The sequence below is a fragment of the Mirounga angustirostris genome, unplaced genomic scaffold (assembly GCF_029215605.1).
Source record: "Mirounga angustirostris isolate CCGP_5_RB_7025 unplaced genomic scaffold, mMirAng1.0.hap1 SCAF_4, whole genome shotgun sequence".
Classification (NCBI taxonomy): Eukaryota; Metazoa; Chordata; class Mammalia; order Carnivora; family Phocidae; genus Mirounga; species Mirounga angustirostris.
Genome location: NW_026991712.1, coordinates 77804300 through 77829392, shown reverse-complemented (window position 1 = coordinate 77829392; position 25093 = coordinate 77804300). Strand labels below are relative to the sequence as shown.

The 25093-nt window shown below is 35.2% G+C and overlaps 1 protein-coding gene across 5 annotated transcripts in view; it reads right to left on the bottom strand.

Annotated features, from left to right (window-relative positions):
• PCMTD1 (protein-L-isoaspartate (D-aspartate) O-methyltransferase domain containing 1) overlaps positions 1-25093 on the bottom strand; it is a 70284-nt gene that overhangs the window by 12315 nt on the left and 32876 nt on the right. For 3 of the 5 annotated variants that reach the window (XR_006794357.3, XM_045896566.3, XM_064588342.1), the window contains exons 2-3: positions 23625-24055; positions 11153-11255 (exon numbers count right to left, since the gene is read on the bottom strand). Coding sequence is in view for 2 of the 5 variants with exons in the window: in XM_045896566.3 (XP_045752522.1) it covers positions 11153-11255; positions 23625-23931 (410 nt within the window). In the remaining 3 variants the exon portion in view is untranslated. Of the gene's footprint in view, positions 1-5183; positions 5376-11152; positions 11256-23624; positions 24056-25093 lie in introns of all 5 variants that reach the window. The other 2 variants (XM_045896568.3, XM_045896567.3) reach the window with 2 other exon arrangements.

The following is a 25093-nucleotide window of genomic DNA, read 5'->3' as shown; positions in this document are numbered from 1 at the left end:
CAGCGGAAAGCTTTGTCAGGGAAAGACACCAATGTCCTGACCACACACCTTAGCAGCCACTAAGATTAGGGAGATTTTCCTAATAGATTCTAGCAGGGCTGTTACAGGATGTAACTGCTGCTTTGGCCCCTGTGATCTCCCTATGCAACAAAAGGAGATGTGGGTTTCAAAGCAAAGGCATCATATCCAGGCCGCTGGCTCCTGGTTACAGTGTTGGTTCATGGTATATAGTTATGCTTTTACAAACTACCCTATTTAGACTTCTACTTTGTTCCTTAAATTTTAACAAATCAGGAAACAGTTTCTAATATAGAACATTAAAACCCCAATGCCCTAATAAAACATATAATCTTTTAAAAAACTAGTTCACGAAATATCCTTTTACGTCTAAGTTGATTAAAGTTAATATGACCACACAGCAAAATCAGGCTATTATTTGAGGATGAAATAATTGATGTTAAAAGTTTCGGCATGCAGTGAAAAATGACACTGATTGAATCATAATCATTTCTACTTTGTAAAACATATCCTGTCCTTTAGTAATTAATAGACTTATTACATAACAAGTTTCCATTAAAATTCACTAAAACACAGACACGTTATCTTCATTAATATTTAAGGAAAAGTTTACCAGAATTATGTCCTGTCTTCAGTATCCTGTCTTCTTAGTGGAGGGGCAGGGGTAGGGTGGGAAGGGTTGAGGGGTTGGGGTGGGGTGAATCATCAGTGTATACTCTCTTTTCAACACCCCCACACTAAGGTAGTCCATGTCCCATTATTTCTTTCACTATAATTGTCTCCTTGCTGCTCACACTTTTCAGGACTCTCTTCCATTATTTTGCTCCCTACTGCAAAGGACAGGGTGAAGCTCCCTTAGAGTACCACATGGGGTTCTTTATGACCCTACCATCAAGTTGTTCTGCCAGATTCATCTCCTGGTTCTGCCTCCCCCACACCCCCCCCCATACTATGCGGTAGCCAGATTGAATTACAGTTGACCCTTGAACAAGGCAGACGTTAGGGGTGCTGACCTCCTCCCTGTAACATCTGAGTATAACTTACAACTCCCCAAAAACTTAACTACTAATAACCTACTGTTGACTGGAAGCCTTACTGATAACATAAACAGTTGACTAACACATACTTTGTATGCTACATGTATTATATATTGGATTCTTACAATAAAATAAGCTAAAGAAAATATTAAGAAAATAAGAGAAAACATATTTATACTACTGTACCATAAAAAAAAAAAAATCTGCATTTAAGCCGTCCCACACAGTTTAAACCCATGTTGTTCAAGGGTCAACTGTGTCTGCTTCTAGTTGCTTAGTGGAACTATTCCAAAATGTTTTGAAACCCTGTATCTGAGTACATGCTGTTCCTTTGACTGAAATACCCTTCCCTCTCTTCCCTTGATAAATGCCTACTATCCCTTCAAGATACAGTTCAAATATCAGTTTTAGTACTGAAATCTTACCCAACTCTATTTTAACAGTATCTCATTCTTTCTACTTGCATAGCACACAGGAAGTGTAAACTTACCTAAGTTGGGGATCATGCTTAAATTCCTTTTAAACTCAAGACTATGGTACAACCTATGATTGTCTAAAATATGGCCAAAATATAATTTCTTGACTTTTAACTAATAAGATAATGTGGATCATGTGGTTTAATCATTCTACCAAAGTCACAGTAAGCATTCTTTAAAATGAAAAAGTTAGACTATTTTCAATGAAGTCTATCTAAAAATATTTATTCTTATAAAAATTCATCTTAAATAATTTAATTTTATGATAATTTAAGTCAGTTTTATTTTCAGGATGAATATGAGCAGGGAATTTATATTTTAAAAATTAAATATTAAAACCTCTTTTATCAAGTCTGTTAAATCAACTCAAAAATACACTTACGGTTTTAAAAGCTTTCTACTTGTTTCTACTTTAGCTTACAGAACTACTACCTAGGACAATACCACTGCAAGTAAACAACTTACAGTTAAAACCATTTCTCAGATTAGTGGTATTTTATATGTCCTCATCCCAGCAAAATTATTTAAAGAGAATTTAGTGCCTGATTTTAAAATCAGATGTGTGATTCTGGTCAAATTTCCTTATACTACTAATAAGCACAGTTCACTAAACGAAATATTATTTACTGAGCACCAGTTGTGTATAAAGATTGAAAATACAATGGGAAACACTCATGCCTACATCTAGTGGAAGAGATGAGCATCAAAGAATCGCAGTAATAAAGATTTACAACCATGATAAATGCTCTAAAGGAAAGGAATAGGAGTCCATAAGACTGAGGGTGAAAGGAAATGGACAGACCTGGGGAATCAGAGAAAGATTCCCTGAGAAATGTCAAGATTTGAACGATGAGACAGGACAATCTAGAGCCACATGGTAGCCAAGATGGTAGTCACTAGCCACATGTGGATATTGAGCCTTTAAAATGCAGCTAGTCCAAATCAAAATGTACTGTAAGGATAAAATTCACATGGGATTTCAAAGATTTAGTCCAAAATAAATATAAAATAGCTCAATATTTCTTTTATATTTATGTGTGTAGGAGTGGGTGAGTGTGAGTGTGTGTGTGTATATTTCAACAGCCACACAAACTGAAGATACTAAAGAAATACCCTTCTACTTATCACCTGTAACTAAGAGCTGCAAATACTTTCTCCTTAACACAATCTTCCCTTTGAAACATTCTCCTGGTTTTCCTACTATGTGAATATTTCTTCTGAATTTTAAATGTATCTCCATTACCAATTACAGTCCTCAAAATACATTTACTGAGTGAACCACATAAAAAGCAAATGTTTTCTCAACTTTTCCACCTGTCAACTTTGAACATGAACCCCAAAAAACCTCAGGACTAGAAGAGAAACTTGCCCAGAAAGTTACAAAAAAAAAAATATGTGCCTATGACACTTTCTAGATCAATATGATGGTCCTTGTTTTACTAAATTAATCACTATAAAAAGCCATAACTTCATGCTACAGAATACAGTTTTTCTCAAAATGCAAAAAAAAAAAAAGAAAAAGAAAAAAGAAAAACTCAAATAATTAAAAAAATCTTTGTCTTTAATGAATAAATCAACTGCCCTATAACTGAAAGGCACTTTTTTGGGCCTTTCTGAAGATCTTAAATAAGCCACCATAATTTTAGGAAACAACTTAATGCTTTCTTCCCCAGTAATGCAGATCAAAACAAGTATATTTGCTTCCACTTAGGGAGTAAAACAAAGGATCATTATACTGAAAATCAGATCTCTAAATCCATCAATTTCTACTAGTGCAAATGGAACATATATTTCTAACAAATACATATGGGATCTTTACACTTTCATTTAACATAGTCAATTAATCTCCTTTAATAGAATACTCAAATCTGAAAAGTTAATCGAACTTGAGATGTTCCAAAGGATTAGACTATTTTTAGATACAAAATAGTAAAATTTCAAGGACATAAGTAACATTGGGGAGAACACTGTATATTTCTAAATGTTGGCACTAAAATATCTAGAACATAGTAGAAAATTCACAGAAAAACTGTAACACTACCAATTTAGTGGTTATTAAGAAAAACATCTACCAGAGATACTGTCCTATCTGGTGATTCCTTATTGTAACTATGGGTTGATCTTTTCTACCAGTAATACATAAATCCTTTCACATCAGTAAAGAATACAAAACAATTCTCAAATTGCATATTATATATATATATATATGTTTTATATATATGCCTGTGTATACACACACATACACACACACACACACACACACATATATATATATATAAATGGGTAATGGATTATTTTTCCTGATAAAGGACTTAGAGATGAGCTTTAGTATTTCTAACTAGGTACACAGTTGAGGATCTTACTTAGACATTTTGTATTCTAATAACTATGGCTTATTTTATTAATAGCATTTCACATAAATAAACCCATGCCAATTCCAGGGCTAACAATATTGTTTGAGAACGTCTATGATTAAAAATGTTTAGGCCAATGTTTATGGATATGCTCCTACTCATGTCAGATCACGCTCATGCCAATATTTACAAAGAACTAAACAACTGAATGATGGCTACCATGTTACCAAAGTAAATTACAACTCCTACTCAGTCTTCCAATGTAGACAGGAAAATAAAGAAAACATTTTCTTCCATAGGCTTTTACTATCTTCTGAAAGCTGCAACTCACCTAGGTTTCCACAAACCTCTACAGAGGCAAAGGACATATTTTAAACCACAAATACAACTTGTGTATAATCTGGAAGACTTCAGCAATAAACTAACCAGAAGTTTTCAGTTTACCACAAAATAGCACTACACTATACACTATCTATACATAAAATCTAGGTTAAAAATAGTGAATAGGAAGATCCAAATTCCATTTTTTCACATCAACCACATACTATACAAAACCTGAGAGGGGATAGGGAAGGCAACAGGTATACCAAAATGGCATTTCCTATGTGGTTATTATTTTATTCATAAAAGTATGATTCACATGTGCTTGACCTAATTTTTATTCTTTTTTTTTTTAAAGATTTTATTTATTTATTTGACAAGAGAAATAGCGAGAGCAGGAACACAAGCAGGGGGAGTGGGAGAGGGAGAAGCAGGCTTCCCGCCGAGCAGAGAGCCCGATGTGGGACTCGATCCCAGGACCCCAGGATCATGACCTGAGCTGAAGGCAGACGCTTTAACGACTGAGCCACCCAGGCGCCCCAACCTAATTTTTATTCTTAATTTAGGAAAGTTCATTAAAATTTTATGTCTGTCAGTAAAATGAAAAGTAGCAATCATTTTTATTCTTTGAAGAAAATTTCCAAAACACAATTTCCCATATGGAGATGACTCACACTCCTAAATTACACTGAATTATACCTAACAATATAATTTATCTGTATACAAAATAAACAGTTCTGAAATGTGTGTAATAACTACAAATTGATTCACGTTAGACTTATATAATCGTTTGTTGGATTTAAATCTGAAAATCTAGTAACTGTTTTTAGACTCTCTTATGCAGAGGGAAAAATATTAGGCACACTCTTACTAAAATGTACACTGGAAATCATTTGTGGAAAAATATACAGCACATATTATCTTGGTTTACAACATGAACACTTGCCCAAAATAACACCGGGATTCTCATCACTTACCTTAGCAGTGGTTTTCTTTATAGGTGCGTGTTGGAATATCTTCGTCTGGAGACGGACAGGTGATTTCCTTCACAGCAGGGACCTTGCCAACTTGCCCATATAATTCTTTTGATAAGCTGCTAGGAGATCAGGGTGACCTAGCCTTGCCCTGCAGCTTCCCTCTTAGACGGATAGTCTAGGTCTAGGAGCTGACTGAGAGTAGAAAAAACAACATTCCCCTTCAATACACTGTTGAAGTGGGGGCTGACAATTTGCACACCTAGTTTATCATGTGCCACAGGATGCTGTCATTGAAAGTTTAGACAATTATTCCAATGGAATAAAGGATTTCAAGGTCAAAGGAGAGAATCCTACCTTGTTCTCATTATCTCATCCAAAACAATCTGCCAAATGAATCAGAGAAACCTCTTTTTCTTAAAACACTGTCAAAATACACATTTTGGGTTTTAAGAGCTATGACTACTTAGTTTAAACAAGACACAACTTCAAAACTTTCCATTGGGAAGAAAATCCATGGAAACATTATCTCTTGATCTCCAAATGCAGTTATACCATTCAAAAACTCTTAAATCAATAATTAAGCAAAGTAAAATTCAAAAAATCGAAGACATTACCTTTTCAAGTGTTTTCCCTTCCAACTGCACCAAACTCATCTCAGAATAATTCAAGCATTATTTAAAGCAAAGTGTTAAGAGTAAGTACATACAGTGTTCTTCCATTGAATGAAGCTTTAGGAAAATCCAGAGGATCAAAAACAATCTCTAAATACTTGATAGGAAATGTGCAGGTACATCACACAAAAGTGAGCCTTCAGTATTTCAACAATAATTTATTCTCCTAACAATATCTTTGAAGCCATCCACCTTTTCCCCATGCCATTTCTCACTGATGTTAAAATAATATAACTGATCAATAGCCCTGAGGACTATTCTCAAGCATTTCTGTTACCACCATTTGAATGTTTGTCACGATTAAAAACTGTTTACCAACCTGTAGTAACTGTTATAAAGCTACCATCTGAACATTATTGGTGTATCAAAACATTCAAATATCTGAGAAACATTTTGAAATGATGTTGAATATGTATTTGTAGATAGCAAAACTACTTCAAGTATGCCATAATTCTCTTAAAGATAAAGCAGGATTACTCTAGTGATAAAATTGACAAGATATAGAAGCATTTAATTTTTCCAATGCAAATCAAATTACATGAAAAATGAACCTATAATTAAAGATAAACTTAGGCCACTAGATACTGCCATAAATCAATTGAAGAAATCTCCTAAAATACAAAAGACTATACTAACTCTGCACTTAACTTAAAACTCACACCTCAACCAAAATTGAGGACTGCATTGCCTCTCCCAGTCATCTCTGTCCTCAAAAGTAACTCATACCATAGGTGAGTTTCATTAATGAACATGGTAGGTATGCTTTGTAATAAAGATGCTATGGTGCATTTATAAACACGTTAACAGCATTCCTTAATTCTAACCTGAGGGAAGTAGATGATGAAAAAGTAAGTGCTGCTTCAGCTTTTTTATCTGGGGCTAAGTTGCTTGATAGTAATTCATGGGTAGTAGCTTACTGCTGGGAGGAAATGTTAGAATAAATTAGTGTTTACATCATCATATCTAAATCAGAATTAAATAAAAAGGCTGGCTTAATGAGGTCACAGCCTGTCTATTCCTCAGTTTTCCCACCTGGGCAATGTGGATACCAATATTGCCTCTAGGGCTGTGAGCTAAGCACTCAGAATGAATGGTACGTGGTACTTAATGAAGAGACAATACATATTAGGTGCTATTATTTTTTATTATCTCATTACCGTTTTCAGTACTCCTATCATGACTCATTTATATGACAAACTATATAGAAACAAAAGTCCTCCCTTTTCAAATAGAATGAAAATCTTCAAATAAATCAGACCAAGCTGCACTCATTTGGCTACTGATGTTAGAATATTTCCAAAGTCAGCTACGGTATCCTTGAAACGGAGGAGAGATAGGATGGACTGATCTGTTGTAAGGAAATGGCACATTCCAAAGCATGCATTCCAGAGAGCTAAGTCAACCTCATGCACATGTACACATAGAAGTACATAAATATTGCTATAACCAAATGCTATACCAATTATCAACTCATTTGCAAAGTACTTAGAGGGTAAAGGTTTATAATTCAGGCTACTTTAACTGACTTACTCTTCCAAGTTACTATAACTGGAGAGATTATTTTGTTTACTGTTCAAGCACAAAACCTGATTATAATTTGACCTTCTCCAAACTTCTGCCCTCATGAAAGCCAGATACCTAAGGGCCTTTAAAACCCAGGCCCCAAAACTTGTCTAGATCAGAGTGGGCTAAAATAAACGTATTCTAAAGAGTTTGTGTGAAGAGCAGAACAGGGGGCAGCAAACAGGCCAAATCCGGCCTGCTGTATGTTTCTGTAAATAAAGTGTTACTAGAACACCCCATGCCCATTCCCTTTCTTGGTAGCTAAGGCTGCCTCTGCATTACAATGGCACAGCTGAGCAGTTGCCACAGGGATCATTTAGCCCAGGAAGCCCAAAATAGTTACTATTTGGTCCTTTACTGCAAACGTTTTGCCAGTGTTTAGAAGGACCTTTGAAATTAAATGTCAGTTTTATAAGGGAATTTCAGCGAATCTGGAAATACCACAGGTAGAGCAAAGGGATAAACCATACAAGAGAGCTCCCCCTTCCTGCCCATCTCCAAATACAGTAAATTTAGAGTAGCCTCTCCAAATTATTTCATTTGCTGATAACAGGAGTACATGGAAACATGGATACATGGAAAGAAAAGTAACGTACATACATTATAATAAAGATTCTTTCTTCTAAAAGAAGAACTACTACTTTCAAGACTCAGGAACCAAGCTTGCTTTATAAAGCACACACAAAAACACACATTTGTATTTTTTAAAAGGTCACCTTACCTTAAATATATATTTTAAGGTTGAGGAGTTTATAGGTTCTTTCCCACCTACTATATTTAGAGTTCATTATGATCTCCAATAGATATATAAGATGCAATTTAAATCATAAGTGACATAACAACACTTCTGAAAAAAGAACTGACTAAAAAAGATCCACACAAACAGGATAAGTAAGATTGGAAGAGTTTAGGTTTTAGCTATCTATTCTGCGTTACACATAATCAAGGATGATCTGGTACTAAGGAATACAAAAATAGCAATCAATTTAACAGAGTTAATTTATATTTGGTTAATTAATATATGTATTTTGATAACCTGTATACAATTAGATATAATGAAACTGCTTGGAAATGGGATTTTTAAAATCACTTTACTCCACAAGTCTTTCAAATTCAAAAAATTGACCATAAAATATCATCGACAAACATCAAGAAAAATTGCGAAGAAATCATCAAAACACAAGATAGAAAGAAAACTATTATACCTTTAGAATTTCTATCACCAAAACCAAATAATATAAAGACCAAAAAAGGAGCCCAATGAGTTCCACATCGACTTTACTAAGCTTCCAACCATTCACTACTCTATGCAAAATGAAAGTTTCCCAGTACTTACTACTTTTTGTATGCAAGATACTTTTATAATCTGAAAAATTTAATACTTTAGAACACTACTGAAAACCAGAATAGATAACATTTCCAGAAATAATTTTTTCAGACTAGTTTATTAATGTCTGAATCTGTTTTAAAAATAAGTTGCAACACTTCAGAAACAACTATATTACAAAGTCTGACTGATAATATTTTAACTAAAATAACAAGACCACTGAAGATTATAAAGAAACATTCACATCAGTCATGTCACCGTATTTTATGATTCATCATTTCATGAATAACAAATCTGTATAACAGAACAACAAAACTCAAGAAATACAAGGAAATCTAATCATTTTACAATTATATGGAAACAACTTTAGAAATTTTTTTTTTAAACTGAGACACAAATATATACAGTCTTCAAACTTATCTGTTATGGATTATTTAATATTTAAATTACATCAATATAGAAATGCTTTGAATAATGACATATTTTACTGTTTCCCAGGACCATGCCCACTTGTCAGCAATAAACTTGAGCTCCACAGATACTTGTATAGAGGTGTTCAGTGATTCAAGGTTCATCCCTGAGTGCGTTCTGCCTGAAATGTATTACTATCTAACGTATAATAGACCTTATGATAGACCTTAAACACTGGCTTTTACTAATAATAGTACTTGTATATTTTCTAAGTCCAAATGTATTCAGAAAGTCCTTATGTGTACACTGTTTCAACATCAAAACACATACAACAGGAATTCAATAAATTCAACAAAATTCTACAGCTCTAATAAACAATATAAAAATATTCATTTCATATCTTAAGCATTTAACATGCTACAAATCATCAGACAGACAGAAACACTAGACACAAAAGGATGGTAAAATTGAATCCCAACTTCTTATCAAATAACTTAGGCTAGAAACTATTTCATTTCTGTCAAACATGTTATTCTTGGAAAGAGAATATGAACCAACACGGTAAGCACTTGAAAAATGATTCAAATGTGGATTAAATTTTAATTATTTATAAAGACAAGCATAAATAAGATAAAGGATGGTGTTCAGCAAGTTGATGCAGAAAATTCAAATAGCTTGCTCAAATACGCTGAATTACTTATAGAACAAAATAAACCTGAACATTTTCCAATTCTCTTAAGCCTGCCTGACTGAGGTCTTTAATAACCCAATTACAATCACACCTATACACAAGACCTCCCCTTCCCTCTCTGTAACACTGAGGATTTTGCAGCAGTTTTCTGTTCTTCAACCAAAGTGCCACTTGCCAGAGGATAGACACACACTGGCAAAGGCAAGGGGAGTAAAAGCAAAGAGCAAGGGGAGGGAGAGAAAGGGCAGAGAAGGGGAAGAAAAAGGAAAATATACTCCAGCAGACATCCACAGGGCCTTCTCTTCCTCCTTCATGGCACTGTCTCAAGCCTAAGACTCTCTGGAAAGAAGCCCTCAGCTCTGATTCAGACCCCCAAGTTTCTCACCTCCATGGTCATGGCCAGGGTCTAGAGATGAGTGAGGAAGACCCACTCCCAACAAGCCAAGTTGGAACTCTGGTTTTGTACTAAAACTTTGCTATATAAGGTGACTGAGTTCTAAGCTAGTGTTTCTAAGATTTTAAAGCTTTCTTCCTTTAAAAATAGGACTAGTTGGAAGATATAAATGCCTTCAAATTTTACATAAACTCACAAGAGTTCATGAATTTTAGCATGACACCCTTGCCCCATAGTACTGTCATTGCTGAATTTTAGGAACATTACACACCAAGAAGACTCCCCTGCCAGGCTAAGGACCAAAAGTCTGTGCAGTGTTTCTTCTAAGACAAAATAAAGAGTTCCAAACAATGGTTTTCTAAAGCAATTGCTCAAACACAACCCTAACACAAAATAGATCACGGTATTTCTATGATAACAAGGTAACTGAATGATTTAAAGAAAGTCGTTTGTATGCTAACAGGTATCACCCTCATTTTATAAAGAGGGCAGATCTTTTAAATTATCACTCCAAAGGTATAAAACCAGTTCCAGAACAGAATTCTCTCAAGCCAAGCATCTTTACATTCTATTTTTAGAAGAGGTACTTGTATGATATTTAATGAATGAAACATTACCCTACTATCACTAATAAAGTGACAGTAATACAGAATTATAAGTTATTTATTTGTAATTTACTATAGACTTACATAGAACAAAAATTATAGCATCAAATAATTTTTCTAGAATAAAATAGAAAAAAAAATAATTTTTCTAACTTAATTTCTCCCATCATTTTACACCACACTGATTTTTGCTGCAGTCAACTGAGCAATTCAGGATCAATGAACTACTAGCACTGAGAAACAGACATGTCATATATATCTACTTATCAACTGCTTTCAAACCAAAACTATAGATATGAATACTTACTTATCAAAGCTATCACTATTTTTGATGAAGCTCTCCAGTTTTTCCTTGGCATATTCCACCACATCTGAATGAAGCTCAATCCCATGATTTATTCCAAAAGGACCTGCAATTGTAGCAGCAGCATGTTTATAAAATATATAAATAATATGTCTTTACAGAGCTCTTTTAATTTCTGCTCATTTATCTATCACAGGAGCATTTAAAGATGTGCACATCTGCTAGCCAGATTTAAAAAGCTGAATGAAAATCTCACTATTTGCATGGTTTTAATTAAAAAAAGAAGAAAAGAAAAATAGAAAGGCTGTTATAGATTTCTCTCAAGGGAGTAGCTTATCCGTCAGGACAATACTGACAAAGAAATAATATTCCTACATAAAGTTTAAGTTCTTTACCATTACATTTTCATTTATCATTTCTAAAAATTTTATAATTCTAAAATGCCTGAAACCGTGGGCTAACATAGATACTATATAAATATCTCACACCACCCCACTATATGCTAAATTCCTGGAGGGCCAAGACCACATTCTATGCCTTTTGGAGTTCCCAAACTCTAGCAGAATGTGCCCATCAAGACACTTCATTGCAGAGCTGATCTTACTCTCCTGTTTTAGCATACTTCACACTTCACTTAGTATTTCTTTTACCCATAGCCATGGATAAGTGACATCATAGGAATGAAGAAAAGGAGAGAGCGAGCCCGGGAGATGGTCGACAGATGCTACCCCGGTATACTCGCTGAGAATATGACCAAACAGGATTCACATTTCCTAAAGCTACTGTGCGTTATTGCCTGCCCCATGATGCACATGAAAGGAACACACCATCTCATCTAGTTAGGCTAATTGCTTTTGAACTTCCAAAACTGAGCCAAACAGGGTTTTCCACTCTACATTTATGTTATATTTTTGTTTTATTTTGAAATTGGTCTCCTAGGAAAAAGTATGTGTATGTTTATTTTCTCTCTTATACATACATATTTTCTGTATCTTGTATCTTAAGAACTAATTAACTCGATATGCCCCCTACTGAATGTCATTAAAAATACAATAATATGGTGGAGTTCTACTGACCTCTAAAATTTTTTAAATAATAAAAAGACAGTCATCAATTACCACGTTTGAATGTTCAGAGGGCACATAAAAAAAAGTGATCTAGAACTACCCAAATTATAAAAATTAAACCAAAATGTTTGGAGACTATCTTCAAGCCAAAATCAGATGATGCTTTAACCTACATTTCTATCATATTGCATTTGATTAGTATTATTAAAAAAAAAAAAAAAACTGGTTCTACTTGAAAAATGTATTCAGATAAGAAGGGTAAATAAAAAGGTACTGATCTGTCAAAATACAACAGATAGAATTAACTCCCTTTGCAATGTTTTTATATTTTTAAAGCAAGTTATTCTGATTGATGCAATCTTAATGTTTTGATTTGTTTTTTGTCTCCTTACGATGGAACTGTTGCTCTTCATCTGAAAACTAGAACATCCATCTGATAGCATTTAAGACCTCTCGTAATTCCTTATTTTATCATAAACTGAGTCAAACAAAAATTTACTGTTTTCAAAAATAAAGTGGCTAAAAAATAAACTTACAGAAGAACACACGGTGACATCTCTTTTTAATTTATACAGAATCTGAATATTTCGATAACTTGAATTTCCATAAGGAAACAAAGAATGTTAGGAAACACTGAATAAAGTTTTCCTCATTTAAAAAACTCAAATTAAACCAGTTAATTTAACATTATGTACATAAGCAAAATACTGTTCTATGAAATGAATTCATTTTACCCTTTTAAAGGAGATCCATTTAATGTGAAACAGAGACTTCCATATTTTCATCATCTAGCTATACTAATCAACTATTTTTATGAAAACAAAACAAAACTACGGCTACATGGGTAAGAGATCAATGAAAAACATCAATACTGCTGTAATTTGAAGCTTCCTGTTAAGACCAAATGCATAAGCACTATAATAGAGGTGTCAAGTAAATAATCTGGAAATCAAGGTTTCTATTCAGTCTCTCAAACTGCTTTCTTAACAGGGAGTCTGACCTTCAGAGTTCTAGATCAAAGGGACTACACAGGTGTTCATCACTTAAAGACACCACTGGTCTCTTTTTCCTTTCCTTGCTTTCTGCTTATTGTCTAAAACCAAAGTGGCAACTTTTGGAAATAAGGTTAAAGTTCATTAGAAAATTTCTTAAGAATGTTTTTCATATAACTTTTCACATTACCTTGACATAAAATGAAAACAATTTCATTAACATATAAAGGATTTGACATTATCATAAACAAACATGCAGAATAGACTATTAACTTCTGGTGCAAAAACACCATTTATGATTTCTTAGTGAATGAAATTAATTTAAATAACACGGAGACACACCTTTATCACTAATAAACTGAATAATAATTAACATATTGGAAAATAAATCTATAAATCTAAAAGAATGCATTATTAAAAGGCAGAACTTAAATAGCAATGTCACCAATATCTCATTTATTTAGAATGTGATATGCAACTAGAACACATAAAGTGTATGATAAAAATGTAGAGTGATACTGTTTATTACAACTCATATTTGACATCTATATTAAATAGAACAGAAAAATAAAACAAAACTAAAAAAGCATACATAGCTGCTTCTAAGGAAAGGGATTAAGAGATCTAGGGTGAGAAGGACAGACACATTTCCATCATTACACCCTTTTGTCTAAAATGTCTTGACCATACCTGTAACTTTTTCCAACAAAAAATATTGGGCTAGTCAAAGAGATGAGAAAAACATGAGTATAAGGTTTTCAAATTAATAAAATAAACAATAGAATAATTCTGGCAGAAAGGTACAATGGAAAGGTCAATGGAAAAAAATGAAACAGTATCCAAAAGAAACTTTGTCAACACTTTCTAACACCATATCTAACAGATAAAGCATAAATTTAATTTTGTATTCAATAGTTTCCAATGCTATTTTGTATTTGCCAATGCGAAGGTTTTTCTATAAAATGAGAAAGGCATCATTTTTGTAATACATATAAAAAAATAAAAGTACTAACAGTTGACCATTATCTTTAATAGGTAAACATTAAAGGAAAAATAGAAATATACACAGTACACAGAAGTCAAAGTTTATTAAGACAAATAGTTACTAGAAAAATCTAGGTATCCTATGTAATATTAGATGTGATTTTTAAGGCTGGCAAAGGCCTATTTATTAAGAGCAGTAACAAATATAACAATATTCCAATATAATAAAATCTAGAGACTATTTTTCCTTTATAGTAGTTGGATCTAATCTAGCTCATTTATATCAGTCAATAATCAAACCATATATGTTATATAAAGGTCAATAATTATTAGGTTTAGGTGTCTATTCAATATATGTATCTCTTTTTTACATCAATGTTGACCCTATGTGACACCCAATATTCCAGCTTCGTTCTCTGAGGCACCCTGAAAGGCTGTTTTGAGTGCGGTATGCAGGGCAGAGCTGGCCTGAGGCAATCTAGGGAAATCAGGAGAGCTTCACACGTTTTAATCAAGTTTTCAGTGCCTTCAGTATTTTGTGTAAAGCTAATTTACAGAACACAGCCACAGGCAAAAAAAAATACTTCATGATACATAAACTAGAAGAGCTCTCAAGATAAACTAATTTAAGATCCATCATTTCAATTGAGGACTCAGATCTACATTCTAGGGAGCAGTAGGAAAGAGAGTGGATTTAAGGTTAGATGTCCTAGTTTCCAATCCTGGTTCCTCCTCCTAACAGCTGCATAATCTGAGACCAGTAATTTACCCTTTGAAGTCTTTCCTATTGCATAAAATGGGTTCCTGGGAAAATCAAGTAAATTATGTACAAGTGCTTCACCCACTATAAAGTACAAAATGGGTACAAATTATTAAAAATCATAACGTGCCCTCTCTTTGTATACAGAACTGATTAGCTATAGAAGCAAAACCATAACCTCTAAGTAGTTCTCAACTCTTGACTGCATACCTGGGAATTTTTAAATTATATTTAAAAGTAGATTAAATTTAATTTAAGCTGTAAATGCTTGGTTCCCAACCCAGCAGGCAGAGGGAATCTCCTAGGGTATGGCCCAGGCCCTGCAGATAATCTTAAATGCAGCCCAGGTTGAGCACACCAGCCACATCCTCCTAATTTTTAAAATCTCTTTGGACTATCCAAATCTCTGTTCTCACTAATAATAAGTGTTATCAAGAGTTAATAACTGCAAATAAAAGCATTATGGATAAAACTAAATATTTACCACAAGGGGGAGCAGGTGAATCAGTTATTTGGTTTCTATGAGCCTAGTGTAAAGTTTCTCAGTAAGAACTGAAATATATAATGTAAAAACATCTTTCAGTAAGTTCCAAAGATATTTTATTACTAATTTCAGTTGTATAAAATAAGGCATCTTTGGGAAGACTTCTAAGTGAGTTTATAAGAATTCAGGGACAGTAACATACGGTAAGCAGACAAGATTAGATTTCACTCTGTGAACACCTTGGAGTATAACAGAGAGACATAAAATAGTGCAAAGGTAGATAAAGGAAGGGGAGTAAAAGGAATCAGCAAAAGATTAGGTAATCATTAATTAGATAAAAAGAAACATCTCATGTATTGACACAAGATACAATTAATTTCTTATGGTTTCTCCATCCTATTATATTACACAAAAAGAGCATATTAAAGAAAAACAAACGCTCAAATGTTTACTGAGTCTGGCCATCTTAGCATAACTATTCTGAAGCTAGCTGGCTATATCCAAGACTAGACTAGAGACTTGGTTCTCTGCTCTCTAGTTTAGGAAAGGCCTCATGAAGCAAATCCTGAAAAACTTTCCAGAAGTTCCAGTTCCGGCCCCTCGAGCTCCTCTCAGCTGATGGATTATAAATGTGGTTTTTCTTTATTACACTTTAATCTCAGATATATGTTTAAACAAAATCTGAACTTACTGGTTTAAACAGTCACAGAAAATGGATCCAAACCCCTACGTAAACGACATGTCTAAAATACCAAAAACAGACGTCACAATCAGCTCATTTACATATTTCCACCAAGCAGGCTAATATTCAATTCTAATATGTTTACAACTTATGACTATCTCACATATCTACAGTAGAAAATTAAAATAGTTTCTACAAAAGTAAATTCAGTAAACAGAGAAAAAGTTGTGCTCACCTACAAAACAGAAAATAGTTCTAAAAGCTAATTTAAACAGCTTTAGTTCTTGATCTAGATTGTTTTTAATGCAATCATTTCCCCTGGAAGCCATTTTCAGCAGCTCTTTCATTCCACTGGGTATTTATTTGTGAAATACCTGAAGATATGCTGGGGCCAGTGAAGTGACCAATTCACATAATAAATATTTAGTGAACTAAATGAAGAGAACAGCCAGTGAAATTGACATAATGCTTCTACTGCTAGTTCAGAGATGATATGCACAATTTCAAGGTTATAGGATGTGTCTTATGCACTGCTGTATCCTCGGCAGCTGGCGCAATGTTTGATATAATAAATATTTTTTGAAAGAATGGTAAGTACAAAAATGTAACTATGGTCCCAAAGTTAAAAGGTTCACAACCAAGACTGAGGCAATGATATACAAAGCCCAAAATGTTTATTTTTCATGTCTTAATTTAAATATAAAGTACACTAGCAAAAGTCATTAAGTATATGTCAGATCTATTTTGTTATTATCACAGAATGAGGCATTCCACAGAAGACAGAGATAAATACATTCCATTCAAAAGAAATTTCTTATTAATTTTAGCTGTTGATAGGAATCTTGTAAAATGCAATACATATTTTCCTTTATGTACCTTAAGAAAAATATGACTTCAATTATTATCCCTATAATCATGTGAGTTTTATATAAAAGTAGAGGTATGCCAGGCTCTATGAAGCTATTTTTTAAGTGGGGAGACAACCAGAAAAAATGGAGAAAAGGAAAACCTTTTAAAGTATGCCTTTTGAGGGGCTCCCAGGTGGCTCAAGTGGTTGAGTGTATGACTTCTGATTTCGGCTCAGGTCATGATCTCAGGGTCATGAGATTGATCAAGCCCCATGATGGACTCCACTCTGGGCATGGAGCCTGCTTGGAATTCTCTCTCTCCCCCTCTCCCTCTCCCCCCACCAACACACAGGCGTTCTCTCTCAAAAAATACAAATAAAAAATAAAAAAATAAAGTATGTCTTTTGATTCTTTTGAATTTTTTTTAACCTTAGCAATATGTTACTTATTCCATAAAATATTAGAATAGTCTGATGTCCAGGTTTCCACCTGAGTAATTTTTTTTTTTTAAGATTTATTTATTTGAGAGAGCGAGAATGAGAGAGAGAGAGAGAGTACATGACCGGGGGAGGGTAAGAGGGAGAAGCAGACCCCTCGCTGAGCAGGGAGCCCGATGCGGGACTCGATCCTGGGACTCCAGGATCATGACCTGAGCCAAAGGCAGTCGCTTAACCGACTGAGCCACCCAGGTGCCCCTCCACCTGAGTAATTTTTGGTAGAAGAAAAAGTACCTTTCACCAGAATGAGAAACACAACAGAAAGAACATTTAGAGAATGGAGACAGAAGGGGACAGTGCAGCACAACCTGCTCCTTCTGGCTCTGGGGCCCATTTCTGGCCCCTCCTGGGCCGTTCTCAGGCCAATCTCTTAACCCTTCGGAAGCTCATTTTCTCTTTTGTAAGATAAAGCAAATGAACAACCAGGTTGAGTTTTTAGGATTTAAAATTATTAACAATTTGAGGTATGTGTATGTACATGTTTCCCCAAGTAGCACCGGCAATTTGGTGTTTGTGGACATGTGCACAAATGACCTCAAAAGCCACCATCTAAGGGTACAAACAAATTTTAAGAAGTAGTGAATTCACAAACAATAGGGATCAACTGTATTTGGTACAAGGATAATCTTGAATTGGGTATAGTTAATCCCAAAGGTAAATAAAAGCTCAAGATGCTCAAAGAACCACCTAAGATTTTTCACACCACTGAGGGGATTGCCTTAAAACTTTGAAGAACAGTGTGAGGAAACAGAACCAGAAATCACTATGAAAACTTTAAAATTTCTAAAACCCATACTATTTCCTAATATTTGATACTTTTATTCCTATCGGTTGCCCAATAATAATAAGCAGTAATATCGCATAAACACAAAATCATGTGTCTTTTTAGAGGTAGCAGCAATGAAAGAGATGGTTGAGAGTAATGACTTCCACTCCACAACCAGAAGTGAGAGGGGGAAAAAACCCTAAGATATAGAAAAGTAATGGTAACTCAATACAGGGTGTGTGGGCAGAAGATGCTGAGAAGTCTAACTAGTACTAAAAAGGAACAGTTTAAACAGTGACAAGCTTTACTGATTTCAGAAAATATGACTAGCCTAAATGAAATGGTTCTTTTCAAAACAGATTTGCTCAGAGCCCAAAATAAAGCACATACCAAGAGCCTTTGTAATTCCTAAAAAGAAAAAACAAAATATCCTCCAAAAAAAAAAAAAAAGGGATAGAGGAAAAACTGAGGTGTGGTTTAATGCAGAAAATGTGCTCTACTTTAAAGAGAACCCTGAGAACCTGCAGAATGTGTTTTGTCTTATCAAAAAGAATGGGGGAGGGGAGCTGAAGACCACTCTGGATCTCCCTGATTCTCTGGCTCACAGTGAGCCAAGATAGATTTCTAAAAAAGGTGCTTAAAGGATCATGAAAAAATATTTGAGAACTGTATTTCTGATAAAGGGCTTGTAAGCAAAATACAGAAAAAACACTTACAACTCAATAATAAGAACACCCAACAACTTAATTAAAAAAATGGGGGAAAGATTTGGAAAGACATTTAACTAAAGATATAGGAATGACTAGAAAACACAGGAAGAGATGCTCCTCCACATCATTAGAAGGGCAAGTTAAAAGCACAGCAAGATAGCATTTTATACCTACTATAACAGCTATTAAAAAAACAAACAAAAAACCACACAAGCATCGGTGAAGATGTGGAGAAACTAGAACCTCATTCATTGTGGGAATATAAAATAGTGCAGCCACTGTAGAAAATACTTTGACAAATTCTTAAAAAGTTAAACATAGGGGCGCCTGGGTGGCTCAGTCGCTTAAGTGTCCAACTCTTGGTTTTGGCTCAGGTCATGATCTCATGGGTCGTGGGATTGAGCCGCACTCAGCGGGGAGTCTGCTTGAAAGATTCTCTCCCCCTGCCCCTCCCTCCACTCACACTCTTGTGCGCGTTCTCTCGCTCTCAAAATAAACAAATCTTTAAAAAAAAAAAGTTAAACATAAACTTAACATAGAGCCCAGCAATTCCACTTCCAGGAATCCGCCCAAGAGAAACGAAAATGGATGGTCACCCAAACATTTGTACATTTTGAATGTTCACAAGAGTATCATTCATAATAGCCAAAAAGTGGTAACCCAAATGTCCATTAAGCGGTGAACGGACAAAATGTGGTATGCCCTTATAATGAAATATTACTCAATCATAAAAAGGAAATAAATACTAATACATGCTACAGCCTTGCAAACATATTGCTAAGTGAAAGAAGCCATACACAAAAGACTACATATAATTGTATTTATATGAAATGTACAAAGACAACAAATCTATAGAAAAAGAATGTAGATAAGTGGTTGCCAGGGGCTAGGGTGGGGACAGGGAGTAGATTCAGCCAGGCATGAGGGATCTTTTTGGGGTGATGGAAATGTTCTCAAACTGAACTATGGTAAGGTTTGCATAACTCTGCAAATTTACCAAAACTCAGTGAACTGTATACTTAAAAATGGGCAAACTTTATGGTAAGCTGTATCTCATTAAAGGGAGAAAGGGGGCTAAAATGAGAGCTAAAACATGAGTATCTCAAGTCAAAGGCAATCTAAAGGCAGCTGAATGAGGGGCATTTAATGTCCTCTGGTAAAGAGATAAAGACTATAGAGACCAAACATGGTGGCAACACGTAGCTTAATCAGCCTTCTGGACAATACAGCAGCATTGGACAATATAATGCTGGCAGTGAGTTGCCTGTCAAGCACATAAGCTTGCCAACTGTTTTAACTTCAGAAACTAATGTTGTCATGCTGAGGTAGTGGCAAACATAATATTGCAATGATTCTGGCAGTTTCTCCAGTCATTTCTATTAACTCAAGAATTAGTCAAGAGACTAAGGAACTCATTACGTTGGACGAATCCTCATATTATAGGTTTAGAAAATGGGAGTGAATCCCTAAGCAAAAAGGATCAGAATGGAGAACCACCCCTACCTGAATCAGAAAGATGATCAGACCAATTTGCCTTCATAGACCTGATATTCATAACACAAGTCTGGGAAGCAGAGGATTTGGGAGCCCTCTTCTCTTGGACCCTATTTTTCAACAGGACTCTTTAGGTATGGAAAGACAGTACTGAGAGAATTAAATAAGCGCTTGATTCTTTGTGAAAGTCCTTAGTTCTAGGAAGAGTCTTAAGGAGAAGCAAGTGGAACAACAACTTATCTTCAATGTGAAACTAAACAAGTTACCTAAATGAGGCACATTGGGAGTCAGAGTGATCTATTCTCTAGGTCTGGAGCAAAAATAAATTCCATTTACAAATAACTGCTTCAAGTATACTTTAATCACAAGAAATTTCCTGAGGTTAAGATAAACCTAACTTCCTCTCACTGAACAAAAGCTCTCGCAAGACTGCAGCTCATCCTCTACAGGTCTGTTTCTGGAGAGGAGGTGGAAATTCCTGTGTGCATTTTTCTTATCTGCATTACCAAATCACAAACACCCTGCTCTCCCTGCCTTAGCCACAATTCCTCCAGATCATGCTCAGCATGTCCTCAAATGAGAATCCCTGCCTATGGTGAGCACCTGTCATCCCCATCTTGTGACTGGGAGAGAAACATGGCTTAGAGCCATGATGTTACAGTTACTTAATAAGGACAGAACTTCTTTTTTTTTTTTTTTTTAAGGACAGAACTTCTGTTAGTAAGGTCACTGTGAAGCAATGAAGCAAAATCTGATTCACCATACTCAGATAATTGTAGGGAACATGTAAGCACCTTTCTTTGGGTCTACCTTCTTAACTTAAAACACTCACAAAGCAAACCAAAAAAGGAAGGGCAGGGGTAAAAAGATTAAACTTCCTCAGCAGCTAGAGAGATCCAAGATTTACTAGCTGCAATCACGGATTTACAGACTATTCTTTCTGCCTTTCCTTCTTCTTTGAAGTGTTTTTATCTTTCTCAGCAAATGACCATTTCCCATCAAAGAGAAAGAAACTTTATCTTGGTTTTGACTGCAGGGTCACACACACATAAATCCTGGAATAAAGTCCAGTAACCATAGTCATACATGTAACTAAAGACCATGACTCCCTGTAGTCTTGTAACAGAAGGAAAATATCAACTGCATTGTGGATCACTTACACAGGGGTCTGTTTCTCCATGCTGCCCTCTGGTATGGGTTTAAAGCCATTCCAGATATGATAAAAGTGTGAGGTCAACCTACAAATGCATCTGGCCACAGGAACCTCATCTCTTGGGAGACTGAGACTGAGGAGTAGAGTTTAAGGGGGCAATCTCACTGCTAGCAAGGTTGCTAATTATGACCCCCCTCTTCCCTGCAGGCCTTTGGCTAAGACTGACCTCCCTCAGCATGAGCCAGCTGACAGGGCCAGAGAGGTGGAAGACAGGGTAACAGGTGCTCTGAGGCTAGCCAGACGTGCTAGGAGGCCTAGACTCCAGCCTAAAGTTGCCAGAGCTGGTCAAGAAATGCACTTTCAAGGAGGCAACTCCCATTTTTTCAAAAGCTCTCTCTACTGCCTCAACTAAGTTCCTTTGATTTGGAGACAGTCTCAAACCCTGAGATTCCTTTTTCAAAAGTTAATAGAGAAGTGGGGTTCCCAACCTGCAGAGAAACTCCTGTCTCAGAAAGGGCAGGAATACCAAATTTAAATGTAAGCTGCTTAATTTCTTTCTTGGTAAAAATTAATACTTTGCTACTTTTTGAGCATATCATTATGAATCAGAAACTTAGCATGGGATGAAACAGATTGTTTTATGTATTAGGTTGTATTATGTATTAGGAACTGACTCAGTTGTCTTTATGAAGTAGACATAGGTTCCATGACTAGGAAAGGAAGGAGCTAGTCAGTGTGTAAGAAAGGGGAATTTCAGGCCTGAAAATGCCTTATTAGTCATTTAATGTGACTATATAATTTACTGTCAAAATTGGGACACTTTGGGAAAGAAAAGGACATTATAAATACTGATGCCAGGACAAGAGGGATAAACTGGGACTGACCCAGCACCCTCCGACAGGGAATCACCCTACTAGACTATACTCATTTCTCTATTCAAAATCCTTCAATGATTCTCCATCACTTCAGGGTGAATTTTAAATCAGTCTCATCCCTAGAACTCAGCCATATGCCTTAACTATGGCACATACCACAATGGATGACAATGGCTGATTTTCTGATGTCTCTCTACTCCTGCCAGTCCGTGAACTCAAGGACAAGAGTCTACACTGTGGGCCTTGATGCTTTGCCTTAAGGCTCGTCACAAAGTAGCACTCGGTAAATACCAAGTGGCTTAGTAAAAATAATGGTTGTTCAACCTCCACCAACATCCTAAGGTCTTAGCGCTTATTTTCCTCCATCCATGCCTTTTCAACCCACATTCTGTATTTTGCAGGTGTCACTTCTTAGCTATGCAACTTGAGGCAAGTTAGTTAACCTCTGTGAGCCCCCATTTACTCACCTACATACACAAGAATCCTAATAGTATGTACGTCACAGGATTATTAGGAACATTAAATGAGTGACTATGTAAAGTGCTTTAAACAATGCCTCATTCTCATAGGAAGCACCCAGTAAGCTTCTCAAAGGCAGAGAGAGTTGTCCCTTTTGATCACTGCTATGTACCTACACCAGGAAGAATGCCTGACAGAACAGACAGTAAGTATGATGAAAGCTTACTGACATATACTTCTATTCTGTTTTTCTCCCAATCCCTTGCTTGGCCTCACCAGTGCCGTATACTCTACATCCCACAAACTCCAACAAAAACCTGGCACCATTCCCTTTTTAAATGGGACATCGAAGACTGACTGAACTCTCTATGCCAGCAGTCAGTCACAACCCTTTACCTGAAATAGATTACATGATACCCCTGAGTTTCCTGCCTACCAGCTGTTCAATTTTAAGTACAGACAACGATTGGAAAAACAGTTCCAAGGGTTTCTTAAGTCTGGGATTAAATGCACAAGCTGTCAGGGTCAGGGCAGAGAATAAGAGAAGATTACTACTGCCTTGTGTTTCTACACTTAAATAAGGAAAAGAACTACTTTGAGTACATACATTCAAAGATATACAAATTTACAAACCCTGTAAATCATAAACAGTAATACAAACTCAGCTTACTTTTTAAAATAAAATTTTACAAAAATAAAATTACCTAAAATTAAGCCCACCATTGTACTTAAATATCCGGTTCCACTTCCCAGGTTAAGAAAAGACAATCCTGGTTGAAGTTTCAATGCTTCCATAACTTCAGAATAAATGCAAGGTGCTGACAAGTGTATGTTCCCATGCTTCCAGGCTAAGTCTTTGTAAGCATTGTCTCGGTAGCCTTCCAAATAGTAATCTCCGCGATCAATCGCTCTGAAGGCTTGCTCCACTCTTTCAGTGCGGATATACTGAGCTTCTTTTAAGTTATCAATTAAGTCATCATTATCTTCCCCAGCACTCACAGCTCCTCCCATGATAGTATTCAAATCAAATCATAAATTTTAAAATGTAATAAAATTAGCAGAAATGGCTTCCAATAATGTAGTGTGGTTTGTTTTCCCTTTAATATTGCACTTGATTTCCAAAAATAAATTAATCCTGAAAGGGAAGAATAAAAATAAACAGGTTTAAATTAACACTCACAGGAAAGTAACTCCAGTTTATTAAATATATAATAGTCATTATAACTTTTAAAGGACATATTCTGTTCCAGGCATAGTTTTAAGTTCTTTAAATATATTTATTTATTCTTCTAACAATCACAAAAGGAAGCTTAAGTTTGATCTCATCTGTACAGACGAGAAATCTGGGACACAGAAGGGTTAAGTTACCTCATACCATGAGGCCCAATATGCTAGCCATTAGTCACGTGGCTACCTAGGCCAAAATTAAAATTAAATACAGCTTAAAATTCAGTCAGGCACACTAGCCACACTTCAAGTGCTTAATAGCTACATGTGGCCAGTACCTGCCACACTGAACAGAGCTGCTCTAGAAAGTGACACTGCTGGGACACAGTCCCAGGTCTTTCAGACTCTAGAAACCATGCTCTTAAGCATTAAGCCAGGTGGCCTTTGGAGTACGGTGAGTCTAGTTTAATATGCATGAATTACTTGATTGATTGAAAATTCCTAAACTTAAAAATCCACTAACACCTGAATGCTAAACATCTTAAATGCACCACATAAATTCAAAATGTTAACACAAAGTAACATATTACCTAAACACTGAATACAAAATATAAAAAAAAAAAACAGATCCACATGTTTAAAATATAGACACCCACACACCCACATATAAGTAGTTTATATTAAGATTGTTTTATTTGGTAAACCCTGTGGTGATAAATAAGGAGACCACAAATTTTATTAACAACTTTAATAGTATAAGCACTAGAACATTTGTTACACACACAAGTACAATAAACTTCTTTAAAGTCAAATTCAGCATCTTTAAATGAAAACATAAGTGCAACCTGATTAAATAAAAATTTCAATACATCATAATGAACACAATTTAATCTTTATTCAACTATAGTTAGCAAATGAATTCGTATAACACTTAATTTCTGAATTAATAAATCAGGAGAAGGAAAATGAAAAATGAAATGCCGGGACACCTGGGTGGCTCAGTCCT